This window comes from Amphiura filiformis, chromosome 8, assembly GCF_039555335.1.
Source record: "Amphiura filiformis chromosome 8, Afil_fr2py, whole genome shotgun sequence".
NCBI lineage: Eukaryota > Metazoa > Echinodermata > Ophiuroidea > Amphilepidida > Amphiuridae > Amphiura > Amphiura filiformis.
In genome coordinates this window covers 53998439-54025628 of record NC_092635.1, presented here as the reverse complement: position 1 = coordinate 54025628, position 27190 = coordinate 53998439, and the positions used below count along the sequence as shown (strand labels likewise).

At 36.2% G+C, this 27190-nt stretch overlaps 1 protein-coding gene across 1 annotated transcript in view; it reads left to right on the top strand.

The window, feature by feature from the left end:
- The window catches only part of LOC140159608 (uncharacterized), a 77220-nt gene that overhangs the window by 9068 nt on the left and 40962 nt on the right, over nucleotides 1-27190 (top strand). Inside the window, exons 10-23 of the mRNA XM_072183103.1 lie at nucleotides 128-283; nucleotides 1239-1421; nucleotides 2205-2369; nucleotides 3505-3666; nucleotides 4937-5065; nucleotides 6017-6181; nucleotides 6798-6962; nucleotides 8148-8279; nucleotides 12338-12514; nucleotides 12885-13064; nucleotides 18230-18403; nucleotides 23548-23703; nucleotides 24420-24566; nucleotides 24922-25074. Coding sequence (XP_072039204.1) covers nucleotides 128-283; nucleotides 1239-1421; nucleotides 2205-2369; nucleotides 3505-3666; nucleotides 4937-5065; nucleotides 6017-6181; nucleotides 6798-6962; nucleotides 8148-8279; nucleotides 12338-12514; nucleotides 12885-13064; nucleotides 18230-18403; nucleotides 23548-23703; nucleotides 24420-24566; nucleotides 24922-25074 — 2244 coding nt within the window. The remainder of the gene's footprint in view (nucleotides 1-127; nucleotides 284-1238; nucleotides 1422-2204; nucleotides 2370-3504; nucleotides 3667-4936; nucleotides 5066-6016; nucleotides 6182-6797; nucleotides 6963-8147; nucleotides 8280-12337; nucleotides 12515-12884; nucleotides 13065-18229; nucleotides 18404-23547; nucleotides 23704-24419; nucleotides 24567-24921; nucleotides 25075-27190) is intronic.

The window sequence follows — 27190 nt, the reverse complement described above, 5'->3', positions numbered from 1 at the left end:
CTCTTCCCTTATTAACAATACAGTTTTAAAGAAATAAATTTGGGATTTATAGTGCACAATGCCATGCAACCTACATGCCTAATGTGAATTCTAAGCCATACCATATATGTTGTATTATTGTCACCAGCCTGTCAAGTTAAATGCTCTCCTCAAAAGAAAGTAGTGTGCGGTAATAATGGTGTGACCTACGACAACAACTGTGAATTAAGACGTGCATCAGCTTGTTTGGGTTATCCTGTTTGGAAAGCTTACCGGGCTGTTTGTGAACCACCACCAGTACACGGTAAGTATCATAGCAGGGATAAGATAAATTGGGATGTGACAGCCAAGTTACTAGTAGGTAAAGCATGTATAAAAGATTTCATATGGAATAACCCAATGTGCTTTTTCATATAAAATCTACACTCCCCATGTGGAAGGTTTTGGAAATATCTTCCACAGGGGGAACATAAATTTCAAATGGAATGAACATATTAGGCAGCTCCAATTGAATTTCATACACCCCCAAGAAAGATTCATTGATTGATTTATATGATTTTTGGTAAATAAAACTGAAACTGAGATTCATCCTGAATCTTCCACTGAGGGAGGGCAAGTTTCAAATAGAGCTTCTAAAGTGTTCATTCCATTTGAAATTCATACTCCCCCTATGGAAGGTATTTCCAAAATCTTCCACAGAGGTAGTGTAGATTGTTAATGAAATAGCCCTATGTTTTAAATGAACATGTGGTCTCTCCTACCCATGAACTAGACTGATTTTGAATTTGAACTTCATAATGTTTTCACCATGGCTCATCATATATCAGTAGGAGCCATACTGAAACATCTTTGGAAATTGAAATCTACTGTAACTTTGTCTATGTTTGAGTCCTGTTTTCACCCCTAGTTTAGCATCTTTTGTTTGTAGGCATGGGAATTCTACCAAATTCAGAACCAATTGGTTTGAGCAGCAGTTGTCACAGGATATGGAGGGCAATCAACGCTTTTGCTACCTCCTGTTTCAGAATTTTTTTTAATTTCCATTTTGTTATCATTTTTTAAAGTGGACCTATTAGTATTCTTAAAAAAGTGAAATTTGTCAACACCGCTGCTGTCATTTTTTTTGTAATTCGTAAATTCTAAAAATATATTTGAAGGGTTTGGGTTGATTTATTGATTTATTTAGAGGAAAAAAAATTGGATCAAAATAACTTCATCTCCCTTCACAAAGTACATTCTTCCTGTGCTTATTTTCCTAGGATCCTGTCCAACAAGTTGTAAGAAGAGAACACGTCCAGTGTGCGGCAGTGATAATGTGGTCTACGACACTGTGTGTGACTTTGAAAAAGCCAACTGCAGAGATCCAACTCTGTATATGGCATATTATGGGAAATGCGATCCTAACTATGTACAACCACCAAAGCCAGATGAACCGCAACCAGGTATGTACTTTGTGTTTTTGTTTGTTTGTTTGTTTGTTTCTGTGACTTGGAGTTAACCACTTGCAATGGTCCAAGTTTGATTTTGGCTATGTTATGGTAAACGCTCTGCCAGCGTTGTATCACCACAAGAGATTCAACAAGGTATTATCACGTCTTGGGTATATTACAGTACATGCTCTTTCAACTTTGTACAAGCATCACTGATTCAACCTGGTATTTCTTTCAATCTGCGTAATGTGTAATGACCCAAATAATATTATCGTTTGTTTTTTGTTTGTTTTTAAGTCAAAAGACTAAGTGGACTTGGGATTTATTTTTATTGCATTTATGACCCATTTTGGCCCAGACTTAGGGACCGGTCATTATTTACGGCAGGGGGGGTAATGGGTGTTTTTGGGAAAATATCAACAAAAAATTGCGTTCCCCCTCACGTCTGCTCAAAATTTTCGCGTTCCCCCTTGTTTTCCCAATTTTTCTCGATTTAAAGCTCAACAATCCACCCTCCTGGCTCAACTAAAAATTTCAGGTTCCCCCCTCAAGACTCAAAATTTTTTTTGTGTTACCCCATAAATTTTACCATTCCCCCTCCCTGCCATAAATAACAATCGCTCCCTTAAAAAACATGGCAAAAAAAGAAATGCACGGAGGTATAAATTTAAAAACCTATTTGTGTTGGAAGCTGAGCCAAACCGTTTTCATTTTATTTGTCTTATTGTTTTGAAATGAGTTCTAATATTTCTGACATATTTATTTATTCCATGTGCTTGGAACTGACCAATTTAGGTCCTGCAGTGTGCCCTGAAGTCTGTACACAAGTATTTTCTCCGGTATGTGGTGATGATGGTAATACATACACCAACCTGTGCGAATTGTTTAAATCTGGCTGTGAAAGCAACACACAAATCACAGTGACACAAGAAGGCCAATGCGGTAGTACACCTACTCAAGGTATTGTATTGGGTTAGTCCATTTAAAGATCACACTCCCCATATGGAAGATTTTGAAAATATATTCCACAGGGGGAGTATGAATTTTAAATGAAATTAGCATATTGACCAATTCTATTACTATGCACCCTCCCTCTGTGGAAGATTCAGGTTGAGTCTTTATCAGAGGGTGTATGAAATTCAAATGGAGTTGCCTATACATTGGTTCACCTCAGATTTAGCCCAGCAGTCTTTAACAATTTGGTTTATGGAAATTATGAGAACATTGTGCAATTTTGAACAATTTTGAAACTTCCAATGGAAGTTATTTATGTATATTATATGTGACACAATATCTTGGGTTAGCTTTGAGGCCGTGGTGAAAGTAATGCACTGAGAGGGTTGTGCTGCAAACAGTGTTTTACATAAGGCAGCTATTATGTACATTCTACTGCAGTGGCGTAACTACGGGAGGGGGTCAATATGCCCCATGCACCGCCCTTAGGGGGGCGCCAAATTGACCAATTCAGCATCGATTCTGAGCCCCTCCAAGCGATGAAAGTCAAAAGTTTTGCGCATTTCAGCACAAATTCAATTGAAAGAACATTTTAAGACCGATATTCAACTTCTAGTAATCGAAATTAATTAGTGGTAGGCCTTATTTGTCCAAAATTTCTTGCGCTCCACGCGCAATTGTTTTAAAACGGGGGCATTATGTATCCTTAGCCCTGAGCGCCACAACCACTAGCTATACGCATCGCCCGCGTCCAAGATATTCTTGGGTGGGGTGTAGGGACGCCAATTTGTTTCTTGCCCCGGACGCTACCAACCCTAGTTACGCCACTGTTCTACTGCACTTATGATGGCCTTGCACTCTGTCCACAAGATACACTCTCATATGCATGCATGTCTCTCCCACCTGTGAAATAGATAGTACATCTTTAGATTATGGGAGTTTGTCTGTACTATATAAACACAGACCCTGTGCCATGTGGCATAATAATATGCCAGTTACAATTTTAGCCCTTGATGAAAAAATGCAAGTGGTACATTTTTAGCCCCCTTGTGTGACAATCTGATACAGCAGAATTTCCATAGCATTATATATGTGGCTATATGGAGTTGTCCTCTGTTTAACTTTGTTGATAATGTTCCAGTTCCAACAGTACCTACAGAACCTGCTGAAAAGTTAGGTGAATGTCCAGAAGTTACTGCTGATGCTGTAGGAATCTGTGTCCAAGGTTGCGATGATGATTCCTCATGTACTGGCACACAGAAATGTTGCAGTAATGGCTGTGGTACAGGCTGTGTGGATCCAGGTAAAGTATACTTTTGAATCTGGTTCAAATGATGTTTTATAATATCAGAATTTTTAAATTTTATAAATGGAACCATAGATCAATCTTACATCACTTTTATTCATTAAAAAGGAAAACAAAAATATACAAGTCTAGATCAGTGCCCCATGTTGATGGTGGCACGCAAGACATAAGTATAAACACACACAAATAAAAAACATGTTATAAAACATTGTATAAAAAGGCATAATATAAAATGACAATCAGAAGAGTAAAGAGAGCAGCCTAAAAACAGACCAGACACCCAGATTAACAATATAAAAATATTAAATTTCTAAAAACGGTGGACAAATCCAGGAAGGCTCTTGTTTTGAATGAAAAATACTGAAAGATGAAACAATTGCCAGTTTTGAAAGATTATCCCTGAATATTTTGACTGATCACTGATTATATATGTAGTCACTGATTATTAATCAGAAATTGAATTTACCCTGTCAAAACCTTATCATTCAAACCCTCTCAAAAGTTTGGTCTAATTAATTTAGAATGTTCTTGCTTGAATTTATCATATCAACAATACCTAGAAAAGTTGCTTTTGCCTTCTAAAAGTACCATCATTTTTCGCCATTTTCTGCAATTCCTTTTCTCCTATGAAGGTACAAATGATTAAACCATTGTTTGACATGCTACTAACCAATCACAAGCTGTAGGGAGCTGATCATCAGACACACACTTATCGTTTCAATTCAGTCTCCAATTATAATCAAAAGAAACAGATAGTATTCCAATAGACATCACCATATTCAATGAGAATATTTGCATATTTATGAGGGCTAATTAGTAATTATTCCATCTCCCATGTCTAAAAAATCGTGCAATCACGATGAATGTTTTTAGTCATCCAGATGTAGTAACATGAAAAAGTATGCCAAAACAGGTACAAAGTGGGCATAGCAGTTCCTTGTCTTGGGCCAGTACTTAATGGAACAATCAGCTGTCATTAAGAGATGATGCAGGACTGTGCCTGTTGGGGCACTGTCTGTATGCTATAAATCTATGATAGAAACAAAATGGTTCTGAATAAACCAACCAGTATGCTTTTTATTTTCATTTTGTTTATTGTTTTTTATTCGTAGCAATGCACATTTGAACTTCTCAAATCTATGACAATGATATTTTAGGAATCGTAGGGGATGGTAATTATTTGTTTTGTAAACTGCATTTGATTTAGCAAGCAATATTGTACAATAACATAACCCTTTCCATATTTTCTTTCTTGTCGTATTTGCAGCTCCTAAAGCTGGATATTGTCCCGCCTTGACTCAGGACAGTTTTGGAACATGTGATCAGCAATGTTCTCTTGATGTTGATTGTGAGGGAAGCTCAAAATGCTGCAGTAATGGATGCGGAACTGTTTGTGGTAAGAAGAATACATACTCCATTTTTGATCAATCTTCGAATATGCAGTGGGGTGTAAAATATATGCCTAAAATGTTTGTATTTTGTGCCTAGAAGGGGATGTTTTCCAGATTGCTCATTTGACACACCTTGTCTGTGTAGCATCAACAAAACCATGGAGATCAGAACACATAAGTGAACTCTAAACAGGGATGCCATATGTGCCCATCCACCACAAACTGGTCGTAAAGTCGGTATTTACCATTTTGAGATACAATCAAAAACAATATATGGATTTCTATGTAAAATATATAAGAAATTTGACCTTTGATGAACCATAACTTCACTTCCAGTTTTCAGATGAAGCTGGTTGAGGTGTCATTCTAAAGCTGAAAGTACATTGTTACAAAATCTGCAATAAACAGAAAATGGTCTAGAGCCGACTTTACTACCACTTTGTGGTGGATGGTCACATATGATCTGCAATCACCATGCAACATGTCAAGTAATTCACCCTGCTTCAAAAGGGGTCATACAAAAAAACATTTTGTAAAAAAAACATGTTTCTTATCATATCACTGAATATCTTTTTCAACCACCCATGACATTGTTTCAGTCATGTTTAAAAAGGCACTATGTGATCCACAGCTTCATCCCCTTAACTTTCTCAAAAATTCAGATTTTATACCATCAGAAATGTAGGACTACCTCATGATTGTGTGCATAAGCTTTTTTGCATTATTTTTTACAAAGATATTATCCAATTTACAACACAGTAGCCTATGGTGCAGTGTACTGTAGTTATGCTTAACTAAAAATGTCTAAATGAACTGAAATTTTTGAAAGAAACTTTTTTTCTCTGGATATCTATTAAACCATACCCTGAAAAGATGATGCTAAAATCATAAAATACCACTTTATGAAAGTCACTTTTAGCAAGAATTCTTTGCATTTGCTTTTATCAATATTACAGTGAGACCCCTGCGGTGTAACAGGTCTTGTCCAAAAGTTGGTGTACGGGTCTGCGGTAGTGATGGTGACTACTATGCAAGTGCATGCTGGCTGGAGGCAAGTGCATGTGAAAGTGGATCTGATCTTACTGTTGCTGACGATAGACATTGTCAACAAAATAGACGAGGTTTGTGTCAAAATATTATGCATTACAAATATTACAAGTATTGATTATTTAGCTTTTTTTTTTTTTGGGGGGGAAATATATACATACAGAGGCAGCTTCACTGGAGGTTGTGGTATGGAGGCAAATGCCCTTCAGCCAGAGATCTTGCCCGCCCAGTTGCTCCCCCTCCATAAAAACAAATTAAGAAAACAAAAAATCATGAATTTGGACCCCCCTGAAATTCACTTTTCCCACACTGAAATTAATTTTTGTGGTGCTGCCACTGAATTTAGATAGAAAGGTGTTTTTTTTAGGTGGAGGCCCCTTTATCACTGAAAGAATGATGTACATTTGTAGTCTGAAATATGCAAAGAAGCCTGTTGTTACAGTCACTAAAATGACCCAGGCCAAAGTCAGCTGCTACTATACCAAGCTCACTCAATACAATTTGTTCATGATTAAGTTGAATCAAACCTTCTGCACTCCAATCCTTCTCCCGATGCTCAATTCGTAGAAAGTTGGTTGTGTCTACCATCATGGCACATTGACGTAGCGGAAAAGTAATAATTATGTTCTTATTTTGCCCTAACCTCCAAATATTGTAATGTTATCATATTATTTGTTTGTTTTCTTACAGTACATTCATGCGTACCTGAGGAAGAAGTATGCGCTACTGTGTACCAGCCAGTGTGTGGCTCTGATAAGCAGACCTATTCCAATCTGTGTTTCTTTGCTAAAGCTTCATGTGCAGACAGAGGCATTGTAGCAATAACCGTGGAACATCGTGGTGAATGCAAATCAGGTATGGATTTTTATTCAAATTGGGTTATTCCCGTTTAATCCACTGTGTAGCTCAAACATAATAACCAATCAACTTCAAACTTGGTATGATGATAGAATATGATGGCCTGATGTGCTGTATAGTTTTGTGTCATGTTATTTGCATATTTATGTATATTAATGAGCTTATTTGCACATTGTGCCTACAAATCAGGTATGGATTTTTATTCAAATTGGGTTATTCCAGTTGAAACCTGTATACACCCCCAATGGTTACCTGATATCCATTTGAAATGTACATGCACCCCCTGTGTCAGAGATTAAGGTAATGTCTTCCATAGGGGGTGTAAGGATATCAACTAGAATAGCCCAATGGTTGTATCATCTAGGAGATTGGTGATTCAGAGAAAATTTGGTTGAATTAAGTTTTGGGTTTGAGATCAACTGCTATTGCTGCACCAAATAAAAGTTACACTGACTGCACTGGACCAAACACTATTAACCCTAACCTTACTGAACATCAAAAAACCTCAATTCAGAAAGCACAAGCAGGTATCCCAAGTGACGCTCTTGCGTCATCATGTGAACAGTCATATAGGGACGGAAAGCTTGGCCGGGCAAGCTACTCCCCTGTGGCAAGGTAGGCCAGTGTGGCACCTGAAGGGTCAGGAGTTCAAAACCGCACCTGAGATAAAAAGTTTTCTCTTCTTCTTCTTTCTTTCTTTCCTCCTTCTTTCCTTCCCCCTTGCCAAAAAGCAGCTGGGACGTTAGGGTTAATAATAGTTACCTGTGTGCAATATGTGTCGGGTGATTGGTTTGCTTTATGAGGGAAGTAGGTAGAACATGAGGGGAGGGTTTCAGTAGAGGTAGGAGTGAGACTTGGGTTGAGTTGGTGGACAAAATATGTTAGAGAATATGTGTGTTATTCTTGTGTAATATCATACTTTTACATAAATATATTTTCAATATGTTGGCAATTCTGTTTCTTAGTCATTTCAATGTTTCATAAAATATCTTCATGATCTTGTAAATTTGTTGATGTGAATGCAGTGCAATTTTAATGGGTTTTTTTTAAAATGTAATTCGGCATTTTGTTTCAAAGTAGTAAATATAAATGAATGAATAAATTGTGAGGCTATCATTGTGCATCATATCGTTCTTTTTTTTACTTGATAACTTTCATTATTTGATCACATTTCCTCCTTAGAACCCAAGAGTGGTTATTGTCCAATAGTTAGTGCTGGAACAGTTGGTACCTGTGAAATGGGTTGCCAGGATGATGACCAATGCCAAGGAGACCAGAAGTGTTGCTTCAATGGCTGTGGATATTCATGTGCAGGTAAGCTTACATTATCAATTGGGGGGGACTAATTATCATTTCCACAGTTCCTAGAATGACACAGTGAAAATCGCCAGTGTCTCTTGTAAGATATGGCTTCTAGATGCGATTGAACAGACTTCAACAAGATGGGTCGATGTAGCTGCAGATAAGTACTAGTAAGTGTAGGATGTCACACATAGATTTTGCATCTCTTTTTGATGTCTTCCACTTTTACAATGTCATAAAAATCTAATAAGGTTTGAATTAATCATGCATTTCTTTTACAGGTGAAGAACTTTACTTTTTTTAATGGATGCTATCTTTAACTAATGTTTCTTTGTGATGTTTTTAGCTGCTAACACTGTACTACAAGTCTTCATATACAGTTGAAAATTCAATAAATACTTAGATACATGGAAGTTCTTTTTCAGGAGTTATAGTCATGTGGAATTGAGTTATAGTGAACTCACCCCTACCTCTCATCAGGTCCTCACTTGTGATGAATTGAGTACTGTTATATAGTGCTTTTAACCTACTCCCAATTCCAGAAAAATACAGTACAAATTTTTTGGGATTACAAAAATGTTTTTCCGTTTTGCCAAATGAAACAGTTCAATTCTAACGCTTCAGTTGTAACTAACTTGCGATAAAATTCAAATTGTAATTTGTAATGTTTTGGAAATAAGGGCCATTAACATGAATTTTTAGGGTGTGTTTTGCAGGCTGTGACAATCAAGCCTAAAGACTTGTACAAAGTCTAATATCAGTCTATGCTTCATTAATTTTTAGCAGACATATTTTCTGCTCTATTTTATGACTAATTATGAAAAATAAACACAAAATAATAAGAATAAGAGTAATATTTTACCCTATACTCAAGATTCTGCTCTCAAGTCTCTGAACTTGTCACTGCAATTATAAGAAAACATGCAAAATTGAAAGTTTATGGCCCTTATTTCCAAAAAGTTGGCCTAATATTAAAATGTACCTGTTACTTAAGGATTAGGACTGGGTAATGTTTCATTTGCAAAACAGTAGTAGAAGAATTTTTTCAATCAAAAAAAAAGTTAGAGCTGTAATTTTCTGGAATTGCTATTAGTGCAGTTAGTGGTTCTGGTATGTGTTGTCTTATCAAATTATGTGCATTTGTGAATGTTGTGTATATGTCGGGTGCTGACTGCAGTTTCAATTTTTTTTTTAATTCAAAAGTTTCAGAACTATAAAATTTCATGACCATATTTGGAATCAGGATGTTAAATGCTTTAAAATGAGTACAAACAAGCCTAGTATTGGTTCAGTGATTCTTAAAATACCTCTTGATATTTTGAGAAAATATCTCGAAATTTAACCTTTTTATGTTGAAGCCTATGGCTAACATGCATTGTGTTAATAGCACTGAGGTTCCTGACTGCACTTAGCCAAATGCACTATATTCTCATTTTCTTGTGTGCTTTGTCATATTTGATTATCTGTAATGATTTTGCTCCCATAACTTAGTGTATGAGATTTGTTCTAGTCACCCTGTGTTGATCCAAGTAGATCCTTCTTAGGTCACTGTGTAGTGTTTTCCAGTGTAGCTTTCGTATAAGTGTAAGTATGATACTAGATATTTGTGTGTTTCCAATTTAATGTTCATACTGTGTGTTGTACTTATGCAGTAATTCAGTTTTAAACATGGAACATGGGATATTATGAAATATTGAGGGTCATAATTCACTCTTTCCTCTGGTATTGAATAGCTGTTTAAACCTGAATTACTGTTTCTGTGTGTTAGCATATAATATAACCAAAATGTCATGCTTTTGTCTACTGTAGTTGGTTGTGTATGTTTGTTTTCATATAATAGAGAGATTGTGATTTCGAAATGCTGTGATTGTACGCCCATCTATCTATTCAGTCCTGATGAAGTTAGAGCCACATCTGACGAAAGCTTGACCAATTTCACACAGTGACTGGCTGCACCCTTACTGTAGTTTTCACACATTGACCGGCTGCACCGGTAATGTGATATCCGACGGCGCACCCGAATAAAAATCAATTGTTACCAAAATATTTGTTTTTTGCACTGAAACACAATTAATTTCAAGCAGCATATTAGTCATGTTTTAAAATCAAATTCAGGCTGTTTCTTATTAGTATCTAAGAGACCACTAAAAACCTGTATAGGCGCCCTCCTGTACCAAATTTTGGTCACAGGAGGGCCGAACGCCAGATTCATAATTGTTGGTTGAGTATGTATAGACTCATGCAATATATACGCACATTATGAACTTATGTATTAAAGCATTTACCCTGTACAATGTATGGAACATTGCAATCTCTCTTAATAGTTTATAGTTGCAGTGATAATATTAATAACATAAAAGTCCTATGTTATCATTCATAATGCACATGACATGTTAATTCAATATCAAAGTAATAAAGAAGATATATGCCTAAATAACTTGTGTAACCATTTCATTTGCTTCTTCACAAGGATCTGTAATGTATAATATCTTTAACAAATTATACCTGTGTTACCAGAATACAGTTGAATTCAGTGAATTGGCGGTACTACGGGGGAATATATTTCTTGCCCCCCAGTTTGCCCTTCCACTTTCAAATTACACAAATTTCCCCTTTTTGAGGCAATTTTGGGCAAATTTGTGTTGATTCCCCCCTGAAATTCACTTTGCCCCCACATGCCCCCTGAAAAACATTTCCTGGTGCCGCCACTGATTCAGTGATTTGTTGAACCAAAACACTCTAAAATCCATCAAAAAATTGTTGCTCGGTAAGTGGTGTAGTTAGACCAAATCAAATGCTTTGTACACAAAATCACCGAATGGGACTTTAACATCATTAAAATAAACTGGAGAATATTGACTCCGCTGTGTTTTTTTCTGTAGCCCAAGAAGGAAAAAAGGGTGTACCTCCAAACTGTATAGCACAATGCAAACTTCATAATATGTGTGTATGAATTGTGCTGATTTTGTTTTTTGACCCAACTTGAAAGGTGTATCAACGTAGCCATTTTTCCCATGATTATGAATGCTATTGTTAAATTATTGCTTTTATTAATTTTATTTTTGATGGAAAACAAAATGAACTTTGAACTTTGAGGTATGATGCCAATTATTCATTGTAATGAAGGTTCACTAGTGATAACATTATCATTTATCATCTTCATGTATCAGTGTTCACATTTAAGTACCTCCTACTACTTGTCTTCATTTTATTACTATTTTGATGTGATATATTGTCATTTTACCATCATAGATAAAGAGAAAAAAAGAAAGTTAATACTTATACTTGTGTCTTTGTATAACAACAACGTTTCGCTGACTTAATAGATACTAAACATGATAACATGTTGTCATTTCATTGATCTTTATCCAATTTTATATAGGCTTATATACTATGTTGCATATTGTATAATCATACACTTTCAACATGTAATTTGATCCTATATCGCAATATCGATGCACTGATAGGTACCGAATGCTCTTTCTATAGTACTCAGAACATTTGCACAGTTCTTTAATTTTTTATCTAAATGAAGAATGGTAACACTATCCAGATATATGCTTGATACTATTTATTTCATCACAAGTTTTGAAAGGGTATGATAGAAAGAATCATCGGTACCTAACTGGGCATCAATAGTGGTAAAGAATCAAATTCCAAAATGGTGCCTTAGCTTAATTCATTGTAACATTTTGTGTCATCAACATTGTCTCTTCCCTTTCGTCATATTTTTCTCAACAGTGTTCACTCTTGGGCTGAATATCACACTTTTTGGTGCAAGAGAATTGCCATCTCAATGAAAATGATTGTACATAATTTTTACACAAATTGGGCCATTTATGAGAGAAAATACTTCATTTGGAACACCCAAATTCTAGAAAGAGTGAATACTGTTTTTCTGTTGTCTTCTCTTTTCTTCCTTTCTTGAAATATTTTCTCTTTCTTTCTACATTTTTTCCTTTCTCTTCTATCCCTTCATATGCATTCATTTCCTTCCCTACATTTTAAACATCACCAATTTCAAGAAACATATATCTAAAGTATGTGTATTATCTTTTACATGTTTTCAGATATCCTAACTGCATGTCCAACACCACTTGATTTGGAGAATGGTGTTGTGACTGCAAATGGCCCCACACCTGGTAGTGTTGCCAGATATCAATGCGATTTGGGCTACAAGTTAGTAGGCAATGATACCAGAGTCTGCCAAGAGAGATTTACTTGGAGTTCAGTAGAGCCATTCTGTGGTAAGTTAGTTTTGAATATGTATATGACAAAACTGAATGGATTTGCCAGGATCAGAAGTCAAAGGGGAGGGGAAACTGTGTGGGAGGAATAAGCCAGGGTTGGTCTAGGTTTACAAATAAACTGCAAAGTATCAGCAACCAGCTAAAAGGTAAGGGAGGTGGAAGCAAGGGGATGCTGAGTGATGGAAGTGTCAGAGAAGTGGGCGATGCCCTTAATCTTGGGCTTCCCCCAGGCAAAACACTATCTCAGTACAGCCTGAATCACGGCTCTCCCTGTGCATGTCCCTGCTATCAGACTTGATATCCTAATTTTAAAAGAATTGTATCCTAATTCTAAAAGATACTGTTTCTTGTTTTCATTGAAAATTAGAACTACGTATGCAGTGCCCCTTCCCAGAACCAATCGCCAATGGCGGTGTTGCTGGTACAGATCTGTATGCTGGATCCACTCAGACATTTAGTTGTGAACCAGACTACCAACTTGTAGGCAGTGCACAGAGGACGTGTCAAGAAGACGGGATGTGGAGTGGAATACCACCATTATGCATTGGTGAATCATAAGTTGCAATGCGTTTTAAAATGTGTTATAATTAGATAGCAAAAAGTTCTTTTAATATAATGCAAAGTTGAAGGGTTGTATTATACTAACAGTTGCAGTGATGACAGACAAATTGCTAAGCGGACTACCACTGGTAGGAAATACACAAATGATGCTATAATGATAGACAAAGATAACAAGACTAGTTTGCGTCTGACGTCATCTGTCAATCAAACTCCGAGCATGGTTTGTTTACAAGTGTCGTGATGATATGAGTTGCTGAACACGGCAGTAAAACCGGGCGCCTTATTGTTAATTTTGCACCTTTTAACATACAAACCATCTCAAAAGTTAGGTCTTAATAGTAGGAAACTTTTTTTGGCGAAGGCACCATGTCCACAATGCCTAGAAAAGTTGCTTTTTGCCTTGTAAGAGTATGTATTTTTCCGCCATTCACTGCTATTCCTTTTCTCCGATCGGCACCAGCCAGATGAATCGACCTTCCTTATACGCCGCTATTAGCCAATCAAGGATCGTGAGAATTTGATTGACAGTGACGCCAGACGCAAACTAGTCTTCTTATCTTTGTCTTTCATTATAGCCATTGTCTCTCATTCTCAGTTAACCCTGTCCACACTGATGTTGTCTACAGACGACAAGTCCCAAATTTTCTTTAAAAATTCAAAAATTTTACAATTGTACATTGGAAAGACCATATTTGGAATGAGTATTAAGATTGAATTAAAATGAGTATAAACAAGGATAGTATAGAGGCCGTTAGCGTGACGTCATATACCGCCATCTTGTGGGTACACACTGTGATGGTCGTTCGATCTCTATGCGTGAACAGCAAAATCACCGCGTTGGTGCGTGATAACAGCTGCGTGGCAAGCTGCGTCCTGCGCGTAGTGTCTGACGCATGAACACGCAGATCATTTGTAGCCTTAATAATGGCGAAAGGCTGACGGCCTCTATTGGTTTAGTTGTTCTTTAGATAGCTTTTCATTTTTGAGAAAACCATCTCAAAACTTGCGACTTTTCATATTGAAGCCCAGGGTCAGCACACAAAGTATAATTATCAGAAATAACCACTAATTGGTTCATTGGTCATATGATGGGAAGATACAGAGAGATCAAATTTAGGACAAAATTTTTTTGATTGATGTGCAACTGGTTTGTATGATACAACCCAAAATCTGATGTAGATTGCGCTATTTCAGTTGAAATCCGTGACCTTAATCTTCCACCCAAGGATGGTGAATTTCAAATGGGATTTCCTGAATGGGTGACTCCATTTATAATCTACACCCCTGTGTGGGAGATTAAAGGTCATGTCATCCATAGGGGATGTATGGATTTCAACTGAAATAAAACATTTGAATTTTACAGTGCTTCCATTATGACATTAAGTTATATGTACAGTATCATAAGGATTTCTATCATGTTGTTTGATGTTCGTGATTCGATAGGAGGGGGTTACTCTTCAAATGTTAGGTCCATCCCTGCCCCAAAAGGTTTTTTCCCTTCCAAATGAGCACTATTAGGCTAGGCAATTAATCCTAAAATGTGGAAATGTGATTATTTTGCTTTTGTAAGAAAATAGTTGGTTTGTCTTCTAACAAAATTCTTCAGCATCCAGCCTTAGTTTAAAGTGTAAATATTAAAAGTCATTCATATCAAATTCAAAACCTTTTCCCTGTCTCTCCAGAAAAGGGTAGTTTTTAAACATATTATGTTATTTAGGAATGTAAAAGTGGCTGATTATGATGCGCCATTTAAGAGTAGTCAGATGCGAGTAGGCAGCACTTGTTTGCAAGAGTAATCCTCTCCATCAATTGAATGTTTCCTCAATTTCAAGGTAAGTTTGTATACTTATATCACATTGGGATGTTCCAGGTGAAATCCATACACTCCCTATGGAAGACATGACCTAAATCTCCCAGACAGGGAGTGTGAATTTCAAATTGGGCTACCTGAATGGATGACTCCATATGAAATCTACACCCCTGCATGGGTCATGTCTTCAATAGGGGGTGTATGGATTTTAACTGGAACAGCTTATAATATGGTTAATATTCTCTATGTAAATTAGGATATATGCCCACCCCAATGTAGCATTGTTATAGCAATGTAATTTATAGAAAACATAATATTTTGACTTTATAAACAAACCTAATAATAATACTTTTATTTTTGTTTTTTCCCTTCCTATATTTTTTCCTATAAGCAGGACTTTACCTAACATCAACAATTTAGTGGTGGTAAGGTATTGTATGTGTGTTTGTTTATATAAATGGTTGTTTGGTATAAAAACCTCACTGTTTTGCATTTTGTTATCGTTTCTTTTTCAACACTTTTCCATTCATTATTAGCGCAGAATGTGGACCACTGGAGTAGTAAACAACAGGGACTGGTCAATATTTATGTCAACAGGGAAAAGGAGAATTCACATATTTCAAACCAAAATTTTGCATTTCCCTGTTACATTTGTTCAAAAGTTAGCCTTTTTTCATGCTCTCACTTAAAATTTAGTGACAAATTTCAGGTTCCCTTTATCTTCTGAAAAAGAACAGCAAAACATACCCAATTCCCCATCCACCCTGTTATAAATAATGACCAGTCCCTTAATTGGTATTGGTCAGTAGTTTCTTTCATAAGCTATCATCGATCCTTTCATTTTATGGGAAAGTTCAATTGACATGTAACATTGTATATATTTACTCATTTATTTATTTTGGTTTTGTTATAACATATACATGTGGTGCTGAAAAGAGTGGTTGCAAGATTCCACTGACAAAATTCAACTATTCATAGGTACGATTTGAAATTACTTGGTACTCTAGGTTGGTAAACATGAGGTATTACTAATTTCCTAAATGAATAACGGTATTCATAGGTATTACTAATTTGCATGCGACGATACCAAAAAGTTGATTCTTGCAACCATCTCTTTGAGTTGCTACACTTACTAGATGGTATTTAATTGTTTTGAACTAACATTTTCATGTACTTCATCAAAATTTTAAATCTTTTGTTTTATGTTTAAAAAGTCATATATGTATGATTTCTTTATTAACAATGTCAGTTTTACGGTTTCATTGTAGTGGTTTCTTGTTTTCTTTCCTGTTATTGTCTAACATCTTGTAGTTCAGTACACTTATGGGTTTTCTGTTTTATAGTCCATTTGTTGAAAACTAAACTTGATTTATTCTTTGATATACATCAATGGGACTATCCACATGGTAGATTTATCATGAATCAAAGTGGATTAAAGTGGACCTAAACATGCTTTTCAAACAACTGTAGGTTTCTAAAAAGAGCATTACACATGCCGCATGATTAAAGGGTGTTTTAGGATTTTGAAACCAGGTGATATATTCTGGGAATAAACACGTTATAAAGCTTACAGCATGAAACTCCCCTTCATGTTATGCAACACATGATACCATTATTATTGTGCATCATTACTTGGACTTGGTATACTATGTTGCAATTGTGGTCATTTCTAGATTCAAAACAAATCAATCAAGTGGATAGCCCCAATGTTTAGGCAGTCTCCGATTTGTCATCCAATGTCTCTAGTAAAGGCTGACATTTTGTTGCCATAGTGAACTGTGTTCCTGTCATTGTCACTGTTAATGTGGTGATAACCTTGGTTGGAGCACCAACCAAAAACCAATCACATAAAATAAGAGAAAACATGAGGGAGAGGAATACTAGAAAAAATTAATGAGGAAGATATGGAATTGTTATAAATCAAAATTTCTGTGAGAGTACACCTTTGTAAAGATGAAGTATTGTGAGAGGCCAAGACCTAAACTTCCATGCCCATAATTATGCTCACAAGTTTAGCTGAAGCTATCCTCCCCGACACTAAATTCAAAATGTGCAGATCAAATTCTGTGTGCTTGGCTAGCTTACACCAACTGTGGTGTATTTTACGCTCCGTACTAAATAATGTCAGTCTTTTGTCACAAGATTTTGGAGACATAATTGATGTGATTGCCAGTGTCATCAAATACATGGTGAATTTGTTTATTTTTGTGATTTTACCATCTTTTACTTTGTTACGTAGTTTTATCAGATCAGTTTGTAAATTGTTGTTTATTTCAGTTAACATTACTTTGTCTATTTATTTGCATATTAAGTAGTGTCAATTTGTGTTTACTGTTTTATGTTTATTTATTATTTTGTGCAATAGATCAAGAATAAAAGCTGTTTCATAATTGTTATTTTAAATCATGCATTTGAACGTTATGACTGAAATAGGTGCTAAGGCTTAATCTGACATACCCATCAGAATATGGGCTTCATTATATCAAATTTGATCAACAAAGGAAATATAATAAAAAATATGTAGGTCTATCTAAAAGGGCTTATTTACACTGGCATTGCCAAGCAAATGATTCTTTCAGATTTTTGTTTTGCTTCATACCAATGGCTAGGATTATTTTCCCTCAACCAAATATTTAATCAAACTTTCAAGATAATAAGGTGACAAAGTCATGAATGTCTCAGCCTTGTTACCCGTGGCGGCACCAGGAATTTTTTTCGGGGTGGGGGGGGGGGGCATGGGGGGGGCAAAATCGACAAATTTTGCACAAAATTCCCGCAAAAAGTGGACATTTACATAATTTGGGGGGTTTTGCCTCAAAGCTGGAGGGGCAAGAAAAATATGCCCCCCTCCCTGTAGCGCCGCCACTGCTTGTTACAAAACTAATTTCTGGAAAGAAGATGAAGGTACCTATTTGAAATGTTGGAGTAGCAGAATTCCTCAGACGGCTCTTATCGGATGGGCTGACTTTTTTGCAGATTTAGTCACTTTCCAAACCGGATATTACAACACAGTAGCCTATGGGCACTGTAGTTCATGTAATTATGTGTAACCTGCAAATTCATGGTCCAAATTAACTGAAATTTTGGAAATAAACTTTTTTATATGGATATCTATTGAATCATACCCTGAAAATCAGAAAATACCGTTAAACACCAAAATTCACCTTGATTATGTCCCAATGTACATTGTAAATTGCAAGAAGTAGTGGCATGTCGTTGTTGACTAGGAGAAAGGGAGGGGTAAATCGAGCGGTTTGAGTCTCATTGGCCAGCCCATTGGCAACACCACTGCCAAATCTGCACAGCCTCACCTACTTCTCATCCAATTATTTTATTCACAGCACCTGCCAGTCGAGTAATATCAGGAGGACCACAGTTGATAACAGGGCTTCCACAGTGTGATGCGGATGCAGATGTAGGAGTGTGTGTCACAGAATGTAAAGATGATAGCGATTGCAGAGAAACTCATCATTGCTGTGGTACTAGCTGTGGTGGATCTAGGTGTGCTATAAAAAGTATGTGGCCAATTTAACTATAGATATTTACTGGAATGGATAGTCAGTCTAGCTACTGACCAGATACCGTATTTAGTCAAATAAACGCCTCGGGCGTTACATTTTCCCAAGGGGGCATTTATTCAAGGTCAATTTTAGAACGATAATTCCCGTTAAAATCATTAGGTAAACTAAAAACACACGCTAAAATGATGAACTATGAACTAGAAACACTGACTTCTGGTTCACTTCCGGGTTTCTGATCCAGATTTTCGCCAATTATTGACGCTATTATTGACCATGTGGGCAACTTGGTAAGCTTCTACACAAGATAGCATGGAAATATCAGCATTTTTTTAAACATCTTGGTTGAAAAAAGTGGTGGGGGGCATTTATTTGAGGGGGGCGACTATTTGACGAAATACGGTACATATTGATCGGGGGGGGGGGGGCAAAAGTTGTAATGGCCCTGGACCAAAACAAGTATATTTAAAGCACTGTACTTTAAATATGCTTTCTAAACAACACTCCAATGTGCGACATTTGAAACGATGATAAAGTACCTTTAAAGTACAAATAAAGCACAATGACTAGAAAAGTACATTTAAAGCATGCTGAAAAAAGCACATTTAAAGTACTGTACTTTAATTGTACTTTATACCAAACAAGCATATTTAAAGTACTGTGCTTTAATGATACTTTATACCAAAACAAGTATATTTAAAGCACTGTACTTTAAATATGCTTTCTAAACAACACTCAATGTGCGACATTTGGAGCGATGATAAAGTACCTTTAAAGTACAAATAAAGCACAATGACCAGAAAAGTACATTTAAAGCATACTGAAAAAAGCACATTTAAGTACTGTACTTTAATTGTACTTTATACCAAACAAGCATATTCAGTATTCATCATGCACCAGTAAGGTTAGTCCGAATAATCAGACCCAGAACAAAATATTAATTTCTGACATGATCCTGTTCTGGGTCTGAACTGTTTCCATATGAAATCTTGATGGCAAATTGGACAATAGAAGCACATGGTTCTACGTGACAGCTTTTTAATCCCTATTCAGGTTACGTGAATCACACTATTGTGGACCATCCTTCTGATACTTGAGTGTTTGGACAAGCGGAACGGTCTTCTGTCTACCTCTCTGTTTGTAAACAAACCAGGAGGTCGAAATCGTCCTCGCCGAATACGAAAGTCAGCGTAATAGTACGGCACTACAGTAAGGTTATAATTACAAGCTTTATAAGCTTACCACATTTATGGAGCTAATTCTCAAAGTGTTGGTAACACAATTGTGTTCACAAGCATACATTACCAGTAACTCTATCTCCTGCAATCAAGCCTGTATTTGTAAGTCCATTAAGTCCTTCATTTTATATAAATATGAATAGTTTTATACATCCACTGCAATATACAACCTTAGCACAACTGCCACAAGATGGCTGTTGGTATTTTTCAAATCTAGAAGAATGGAGTCATGTGACTTGTACATGTAAACATCACATGACCACATTAAAGTACATTTAAAGTACACTGAAAAGCACATTTTAAGTACTCTTACACTGCTGACAATACCACCAGGAAAATCAGTCCAGGTAAAGTATACATAAAGTACTGATAAAGTATATTTAAAGTACACACTGATGTTCAAAATTTGGTTAAGTCCAAAATAAGTACAATTAAAGTATACTCACTGACACTGGAAAAAAATCTAAGTCCAAATAAAGTATAGTTAAAGCATAACAAATTTCACATATTTATCAAAATATTCATAAAGCATAATTAAAGTCATATAAAGCACATTTAAAGTACCTTTAAAAGTACAATGTTTTTCAGGATATGAAAAATAAGCACATTTAAAGTACACTTTATATGTTCTTATTACCTATAAAGTATAGTTAAAGTACCCATAAAGTACAGATAAAGTACATTTCTAGTGTGCTTTATTTGGTCCAGGGGGGCATCTTCCTTTGGCTCAGTTTTAGGCCATGATTGTCCTAATTTTGGGGATTTGCAATTTGGTCTAATACTATTTCATCTTGGGTATTTGTCTTGTACCCATTTTGTCCACATCCATTTGGTCTAAACCCATGAGGTCTATGTCCATGTCAATAATCATTTGGTCCAATAACCATTTGGTCTGATAATCATTTACACTAAAAACCATTTAGTCTAATAACCAATAATTATTCTCTTTTTTCATTATTTTGGATGTATTAATAAACAATACTAATTTTACAGAGCTCTCACAAACCACACTGTTCATTGATTTTCACTTTTATATAATGATTCTTGTAATTTCTTTATAATGGTATTGCATATTTTTCTTGTAATATTTGTGTAATATATAATTTATATTTAAGTAAATTACACCCTGTACATGTATGTCACAGGACCTCCAAGAATAGCAGTGCTTTTACACTAAAGGAGCTACCCTGTATGAAGAAAGTTGAAATAAAAATAAAAATAAATAAATAAATAAAAAATAATACAGAGATTTCCTGGGAATAATGCATGATTTGTTTATACACATGCTTGTCTCATTACACATATTTACAGCCCATAACCAGTAGTAGACAAAATGGCAATTCTTTTAGACGAATTGGCAAATAGACAAGATGTATCAGACTAACTGGTTATTAGACCATATAATTATGACCTAACTGTTATTAGACCAAATAGTTATCAGACCAAATGGTTATTTAAAAAATATGAGACCAAATGGTTAATAGACAATACGGTTAGTAGACATTCTGGTTATTGGACCAAACAATAATAGACTAAATGGACATTAGACTATATGATTATTAGAACAAGGGATAATCAGCCTTTCTGGTAATAGACCAAATGTATATAGACTAAACAGACATGCCAACTAGTACGGTTTCACCGTATTTTGTACGGTAAAACGTGATAAATACGGATAGTACGGTCACCCCCAAAAAATACGGAATTCCAAATTTTGACCAAAATAATAAAATGTTGTGTCTTAAAAAGATAAACAGCTGCAAGATTAGACTACCGACTGAATTACTGGTATCATTTGACCACTTTCTTGGTTAAAGTGGTTGCCTACATCGTTTTTCTCTTGACTTCGGTGATGCATGCACATTAAAAAATTATTATTTAATAGGACTACAAGATATGCTTTCCGAAATAATTTTCTTCCGACTTGCAGATTTTTCATGCACATTAATGTTTTTTATTAACCACCTTATGCTATGTCTTCTGAAGGTATTAGTTAACTATTTAGCTCTATTGGTGCAAAAGAATAGGCATTAAAGAAGGTTTTCAACCTCCTTTTACTTCCGACTTTCGCACCATGCATGCACATTAAAGAAATATTTAATAGGCCTACAAGATGGTTTCCGAAATAATTTTCTTCCGACTTGCAGATTTTTCATGCACATTAATGTTTTTTATTAACCACCTAATGCTATGTCTTCTGAAGGTATTTCGTTAACTATTTAGCTCTTTTGGTGCAAAAGAATAAGCATAAAAGAAGGTTTCCGACCTCCTTTTACTTCCGACTTTCGCAAAATGCATGCACATTAAAGAAATATTTAATGGGCCTACAAGATTCTTTCCTAAATAATTTTCTTTCCACTTGCAGATTTTTCATGCACATTAATGTTTTTTATATGTCTTCTGAAGGTATTAGTTAACTATTTAGCTCTATTGGTGCAAAAGAATAGGCATTAAAGAAGGTTTCCAACCTCCTTTTACTTCCGACTTTCGCACCATGCATGCACATTAAAGAAATATGTATAGGCCTGCAAGATGCTTTCCGACTTTTTTTATTCAGATTCAGATGATGATGATCAATGATTTTCTGAACTTGAAAGTTTGAACAAAGCATGCTTCTAACAACATTAGAAGTAACAAAACCCAATGTTTTCAGAAGTATATCAGTTTGTTTGGTCTACATACTTGATCCAATTTTGTGAGGTCAAAGGTCACATACAAGGTCAAAGATCGACTGAGGTCACCAAATCTTTTAAAAATTAATTTTCCACTGTGCATCATATATCCGGAATTCAGCTTGATCAGTTATGTAATTAAGGAAATATGACGACTTTAAGATGGCCGCTTTCCATGTAAAGTATAGCAAAGTAGCACTTTCAATGAGTGATAACTCGTAAAGGAAGCATCTTTCTGTATTGATTTATTACTTTGATGGAATGGTTCTTTGGTATTGCCAAATTTGATTGCAAATTTGTAAAGTGGGCCCCTGGACCCGGGCCGTTACGTGCTCAGTCGCACAAGTGCTCCCTCTCACGGTGTTCTACTTTTGGGGTTTCTGGGGTTGGCAGGTATGCAAAAGGTACATATTTAAAAAAATACTGTTTTAGGGTGCAAAATACGGATTTTTGTTCTTCTGAGTACGGGAATCTGGATTTCAAAGTTGGCATGTCTGACTAAATGTATATGGACTAAATTGGAATTAGACCCAATGCCAATAGAGCCTAATTTTGACCCAATTAAACATTAAAATTACAATTTTTTGTGCGCTTGGCATGTGGACTTTCCCTCCTCCCCCCTGGATTGATGGCCCCATGCAGTACAACTTTGCTATAAACAGACAACTGGAATATGTGTCACATAATACCCAGGGCTGGATTTACCTTTTGGGGGCCCTGGGCCAGGCCAAAATTTGGAGGCCCCCAAACGCACTGTGAATGTGCACTCAAGTGGGCAAAAATTTCAATTTTAGACTTTTTTTTAGCCCAAATTGAAGTTGAATGTTGCTATATAACGTTTTTTGTACCCTATTTTGGCTCAAAACAAACTTTTGGGGGCCCTGGGCCCGGGCCCATCTGGCCCTATGGTAAATCCAGCCCTGAGAATACCATGATAATAAATATAAAGCTTATTGCAACATAAAAATTGTCCACTGTTTGAATTAATCTTCAGCCAAATTTTCTTTACTCCTTACATATCATAAAAAGGGTGTGAGCGTAGGTTAAATCAAAAAATAAATATCTGTATTGATTTGATGTGATATGGTGTCAAAATTGTCAAGGTGTCAAACAGCAAATGTGATTTTTAATGTGTTTGAAATAATGTGTAGTATGCTGTATTCAGTCCATACAAAAGTGAATTGTCATAGTCTAATTTACCATGTTATTTATGATATTTCTTTTACTGCAGAATCCTGCACACAGATATGCACTGCAGACTACAGTCCAGTGTGTGGAAAGATTGGGGTGAATTATAATACTTTCAGTAATTTGTGTGAGCTAGAAATATATAAATGTAAGCACGATCCAAAAGCTGAATTATTCCATGTTGGAGAATGTCTTACACGTGAGTATATCAAAATAAAGCAAAGTTAATCAATTGTGCCCTTGTTTCTAAAGCCATGTCAATTTTTATGCCTCCACCGTCAGGTGTATTGTTTTTGCAAAGCCCGTCTGTACCATCATAATTACCTTTATCTATCCAGATAATGTAGCTCTTACATGATTGAGGGTTTGACTGTGGATTTTTTATCATAGGTAGGTCATGGTCAGAAACTCTGGCTGCTATTTGTTTTTTTTTGGGGGGTCTAATTTGCAGATTCATTTTTATGATAATAATCTAATCTACATAGTTTGCACGCAAATTAGCACTCCTTCAGTCTGTATGCTGTTTTTGTCAGTCTTTCATTTATCCCATAAGTGCAGAACAAACTTTGTTAGCTAAACCTTTTTCAGTTGTCTATGCAAATCCTGGAATGACATCCCAGTTGTTTTAAGAAAATCTGTAAATCCTCTTCATTTTATGTGTAAAATTGGTAAGAAATCATAAAATGTTCTTGCAATTTGCACTTAAAATTGTCAAAAGTATTTGGAAATAATTATAAAAATCAGTAATTTCAGGAAGTAATTGAAATATTGAAAATAACATAATAGAAAAATAGCTTCAGTGTTACCCCAGTTAGACGTTTTGAAAATGTTACTACAATAATTACAACATTTCTTATACTACTTTCAAAAAATATTAATTTCATTTAAAGTCACTTGTCCTTTTCTTGTACACAGATCTTTGTCCTGATGCCTGCTCAAGGAAATATGAGCCTGTCTGTGGTAATGATGGTACAACTTACCCTAACCGATGTGAACTAGGCAGAATAGCATGCAGTGGACAGACAGACTTGAGGGCGCTCTATGCTGGAGAATGCGTTCCAAGTAAGTATCAATTGCACCATCGTGACCAGGATCTGTTCCTGCGGGGGCTCAGAGGGGCTTTCAGAGTTATGCGGGGGCTTATTGGCTAAAATCGCCAAAAAAACGGCTGATTTACATGATTTTTAACAAAGTGCAGGGGACTTCAGCGCCCAAAGTACCCCCCTGGATATGCCACTGAATTAAGAAGAGAATGGCAGTGTATTTTTTTTTGTTATTGTTTGTAAAAATAAACTTTCAAACTTACAAACAACCCAACTTTTTTTCAAGTTGAGTTTATCCTGTATTGTTGGCCAACTTTCGTGTGGCAATCTTTTTTCCCAGGATTGTAGCCTTTGGTATGATTTTCTGTTTTCAGCTTATGACTGTCCAGATGTTTGTACCTCGTTATATGACCCTGTTTGTGGTAGCAATGGTGTGGTGTATCCAAATGAGTGTCAGTTACAAAGGGAAGCATGCAATAAAGGGGACTCACAGCTAAGGGTTGCTTATGCAGGAAATTGTCTAGATGGTGAGTAGAAAATAAATTATATTAAGTAATAAATAAATAGTGATATAATGAAAAATAAAATAGAGTAAATAAAATAATAAAGAATAAATAAATTATATCAGGAAGGAGCCTGGTAATTGCTTATCCCTCGCTCCATCCATCCACGGGTACATATACATGCATCCCCAAGATCCATGGTAACATAACTTGGTAGAAAGAAAGATATTCAGCCTTACCTTTAGGGCCGGCGAAAGGTTTTGGAAAGGGGGGGCAAATCTGGCTTGTAAGCGCCAACATGCACGCGTAAGCGTGCACAGGGGGTGTCTGAGGTGGGATATGCCCCCTCAGAAGCTGGAAATTTTATTTTTCAAACAGGATTTGTGCAATTTGGTGCACACTTTTTTTGAATTTGGGAATACATGTACATTAGACAGAATATTCTCTTCTCTGCTCTTCTATTCTCTTCTCTTCTCTTCTCTTCTCTTCTCTTCTCTTCTCTTCTCTTCTCTTCTCTCTCTCTCCTCTCCTCTCCTCTCCTCTCCTCTCCTCTCCTCTCCTCTCCTCTCCTCTCCTCTTCTCTTCTCTTCTCTTCTCTTCTCTTCTCTTCTCTTCTCTTCTCTTCTCTTCTCTTCTCTTCTCTTCTCTTCTCTTCTCTTCTCTTCTCTTCTCTTCTCTTCTCTCTTCTCTTCTCTTCTCTTCTCTTCTCTCTCCTCTCCTCTCCTCTCCTCTCCTCTCCTCTCTCTCCTCTCCTCTTCTCTTCTCTTCTCTTCTCTTCTCTTCTCTTCTTTTCTTCTTTCTCTCTTTTCTCTTTTCTCTTCTCTTCTCTTCTCTTCTCTTCTCTTCTCTTCTCTTCTCTTCTCTTCTCTTCTCTTCTCTTCTCTTCTCTTCTCTTCTCTCCTCTCCTCTCCTCTCCTCTCCTCTCCTCTCTCTCCTCTCCTCTCCTCTCCTCTCTCCTCTCCTCTCCTCTCCTCTCTCTCCTCTTTTCTCCTCTCCTCTTTTCCCCTCACCTTCCCTCTCCTCCCCTCCCCTCTCCTCTCCTCTCCTCTCCTCTCATCTCCCTCCCTTCCTCTCCTCTCCTCTCCTCTTTTCTCCTCTCCTCCCCTCTTTTCTCCTTTCCTCTCCTTTCCCCTCCCCTCCCCTCCCCTCCCCTCCCTCCACTCCACTCTGAAGACTTAGAAACGGTTGTTTGATTCCACTGACTATTTGCGATCGAAATTTACATAACACCAATGACAGAAATCATCAACAATAATCGAATCAGGGACTTGTTTTCCGACCGTGAGTCGCATCATCAACCGGAAGTGACGTGGCACGGACCGACAGAATAAACATGTTGTGTTAGATGATAATGTTATTTGGTTTGAAATACAAAAAAACACAAAAAAAGGAAAAGGAGCTCTGAGACAAACCGTGTAATTAATATGGCAAACGTTACAGAGACAAGTCTAGGTGTGTCATAACCATGGGCTGCACTTAATTAGGATTTTACTAATTATACTTTAATGAGATCTTTAACAATAGATTATAATGACAGGCATTGCATTGCCCTTACTGAGATCTTTAAGGCCCTTCGCACTTGATTATTAGTTTCCTGTTAAAGATTTTGAAAAAGGGACGAGGTGACTTTTAATTATTAATTATTAATTATCTTTTATTTTCTTTATTTAGTTTGAACTATTACAAGCAACTATTGATTCGTTTTGACTAGAGCGGGCATTTAATTATTTCACAACAATATTTGATTTTATAAATAAGTGAAGGTGGAGTTGTACTCCTTGTTTATTCATCATTATTGTTGATATTATTAAAGTCAGAAAATGGCAAGTAGAAGTAGTTGAAAGTTATTTTAAAGCAGAAAATTAGAAATAAAAATAAAATAATTAATTATTTTGAGATTTTCAATTTTGGATGCGGGCGGTAAACAGGAAACTAATAATCAAGTGCCAAGGGCCTAACAATAGATTATAATGACAGGCGTTGCATTGGCTTCGTTAAAGTAATTGATGTCACGTCAAGCATATTGAGCTAATTTGTTTCCATATTCTTGACTAATTATAACAGACTTAATATATTAAACATGGCACAGTTGGTACTTACCACTAGTGTGTGAGTGTGTACAAGTGATACGCATTTATTT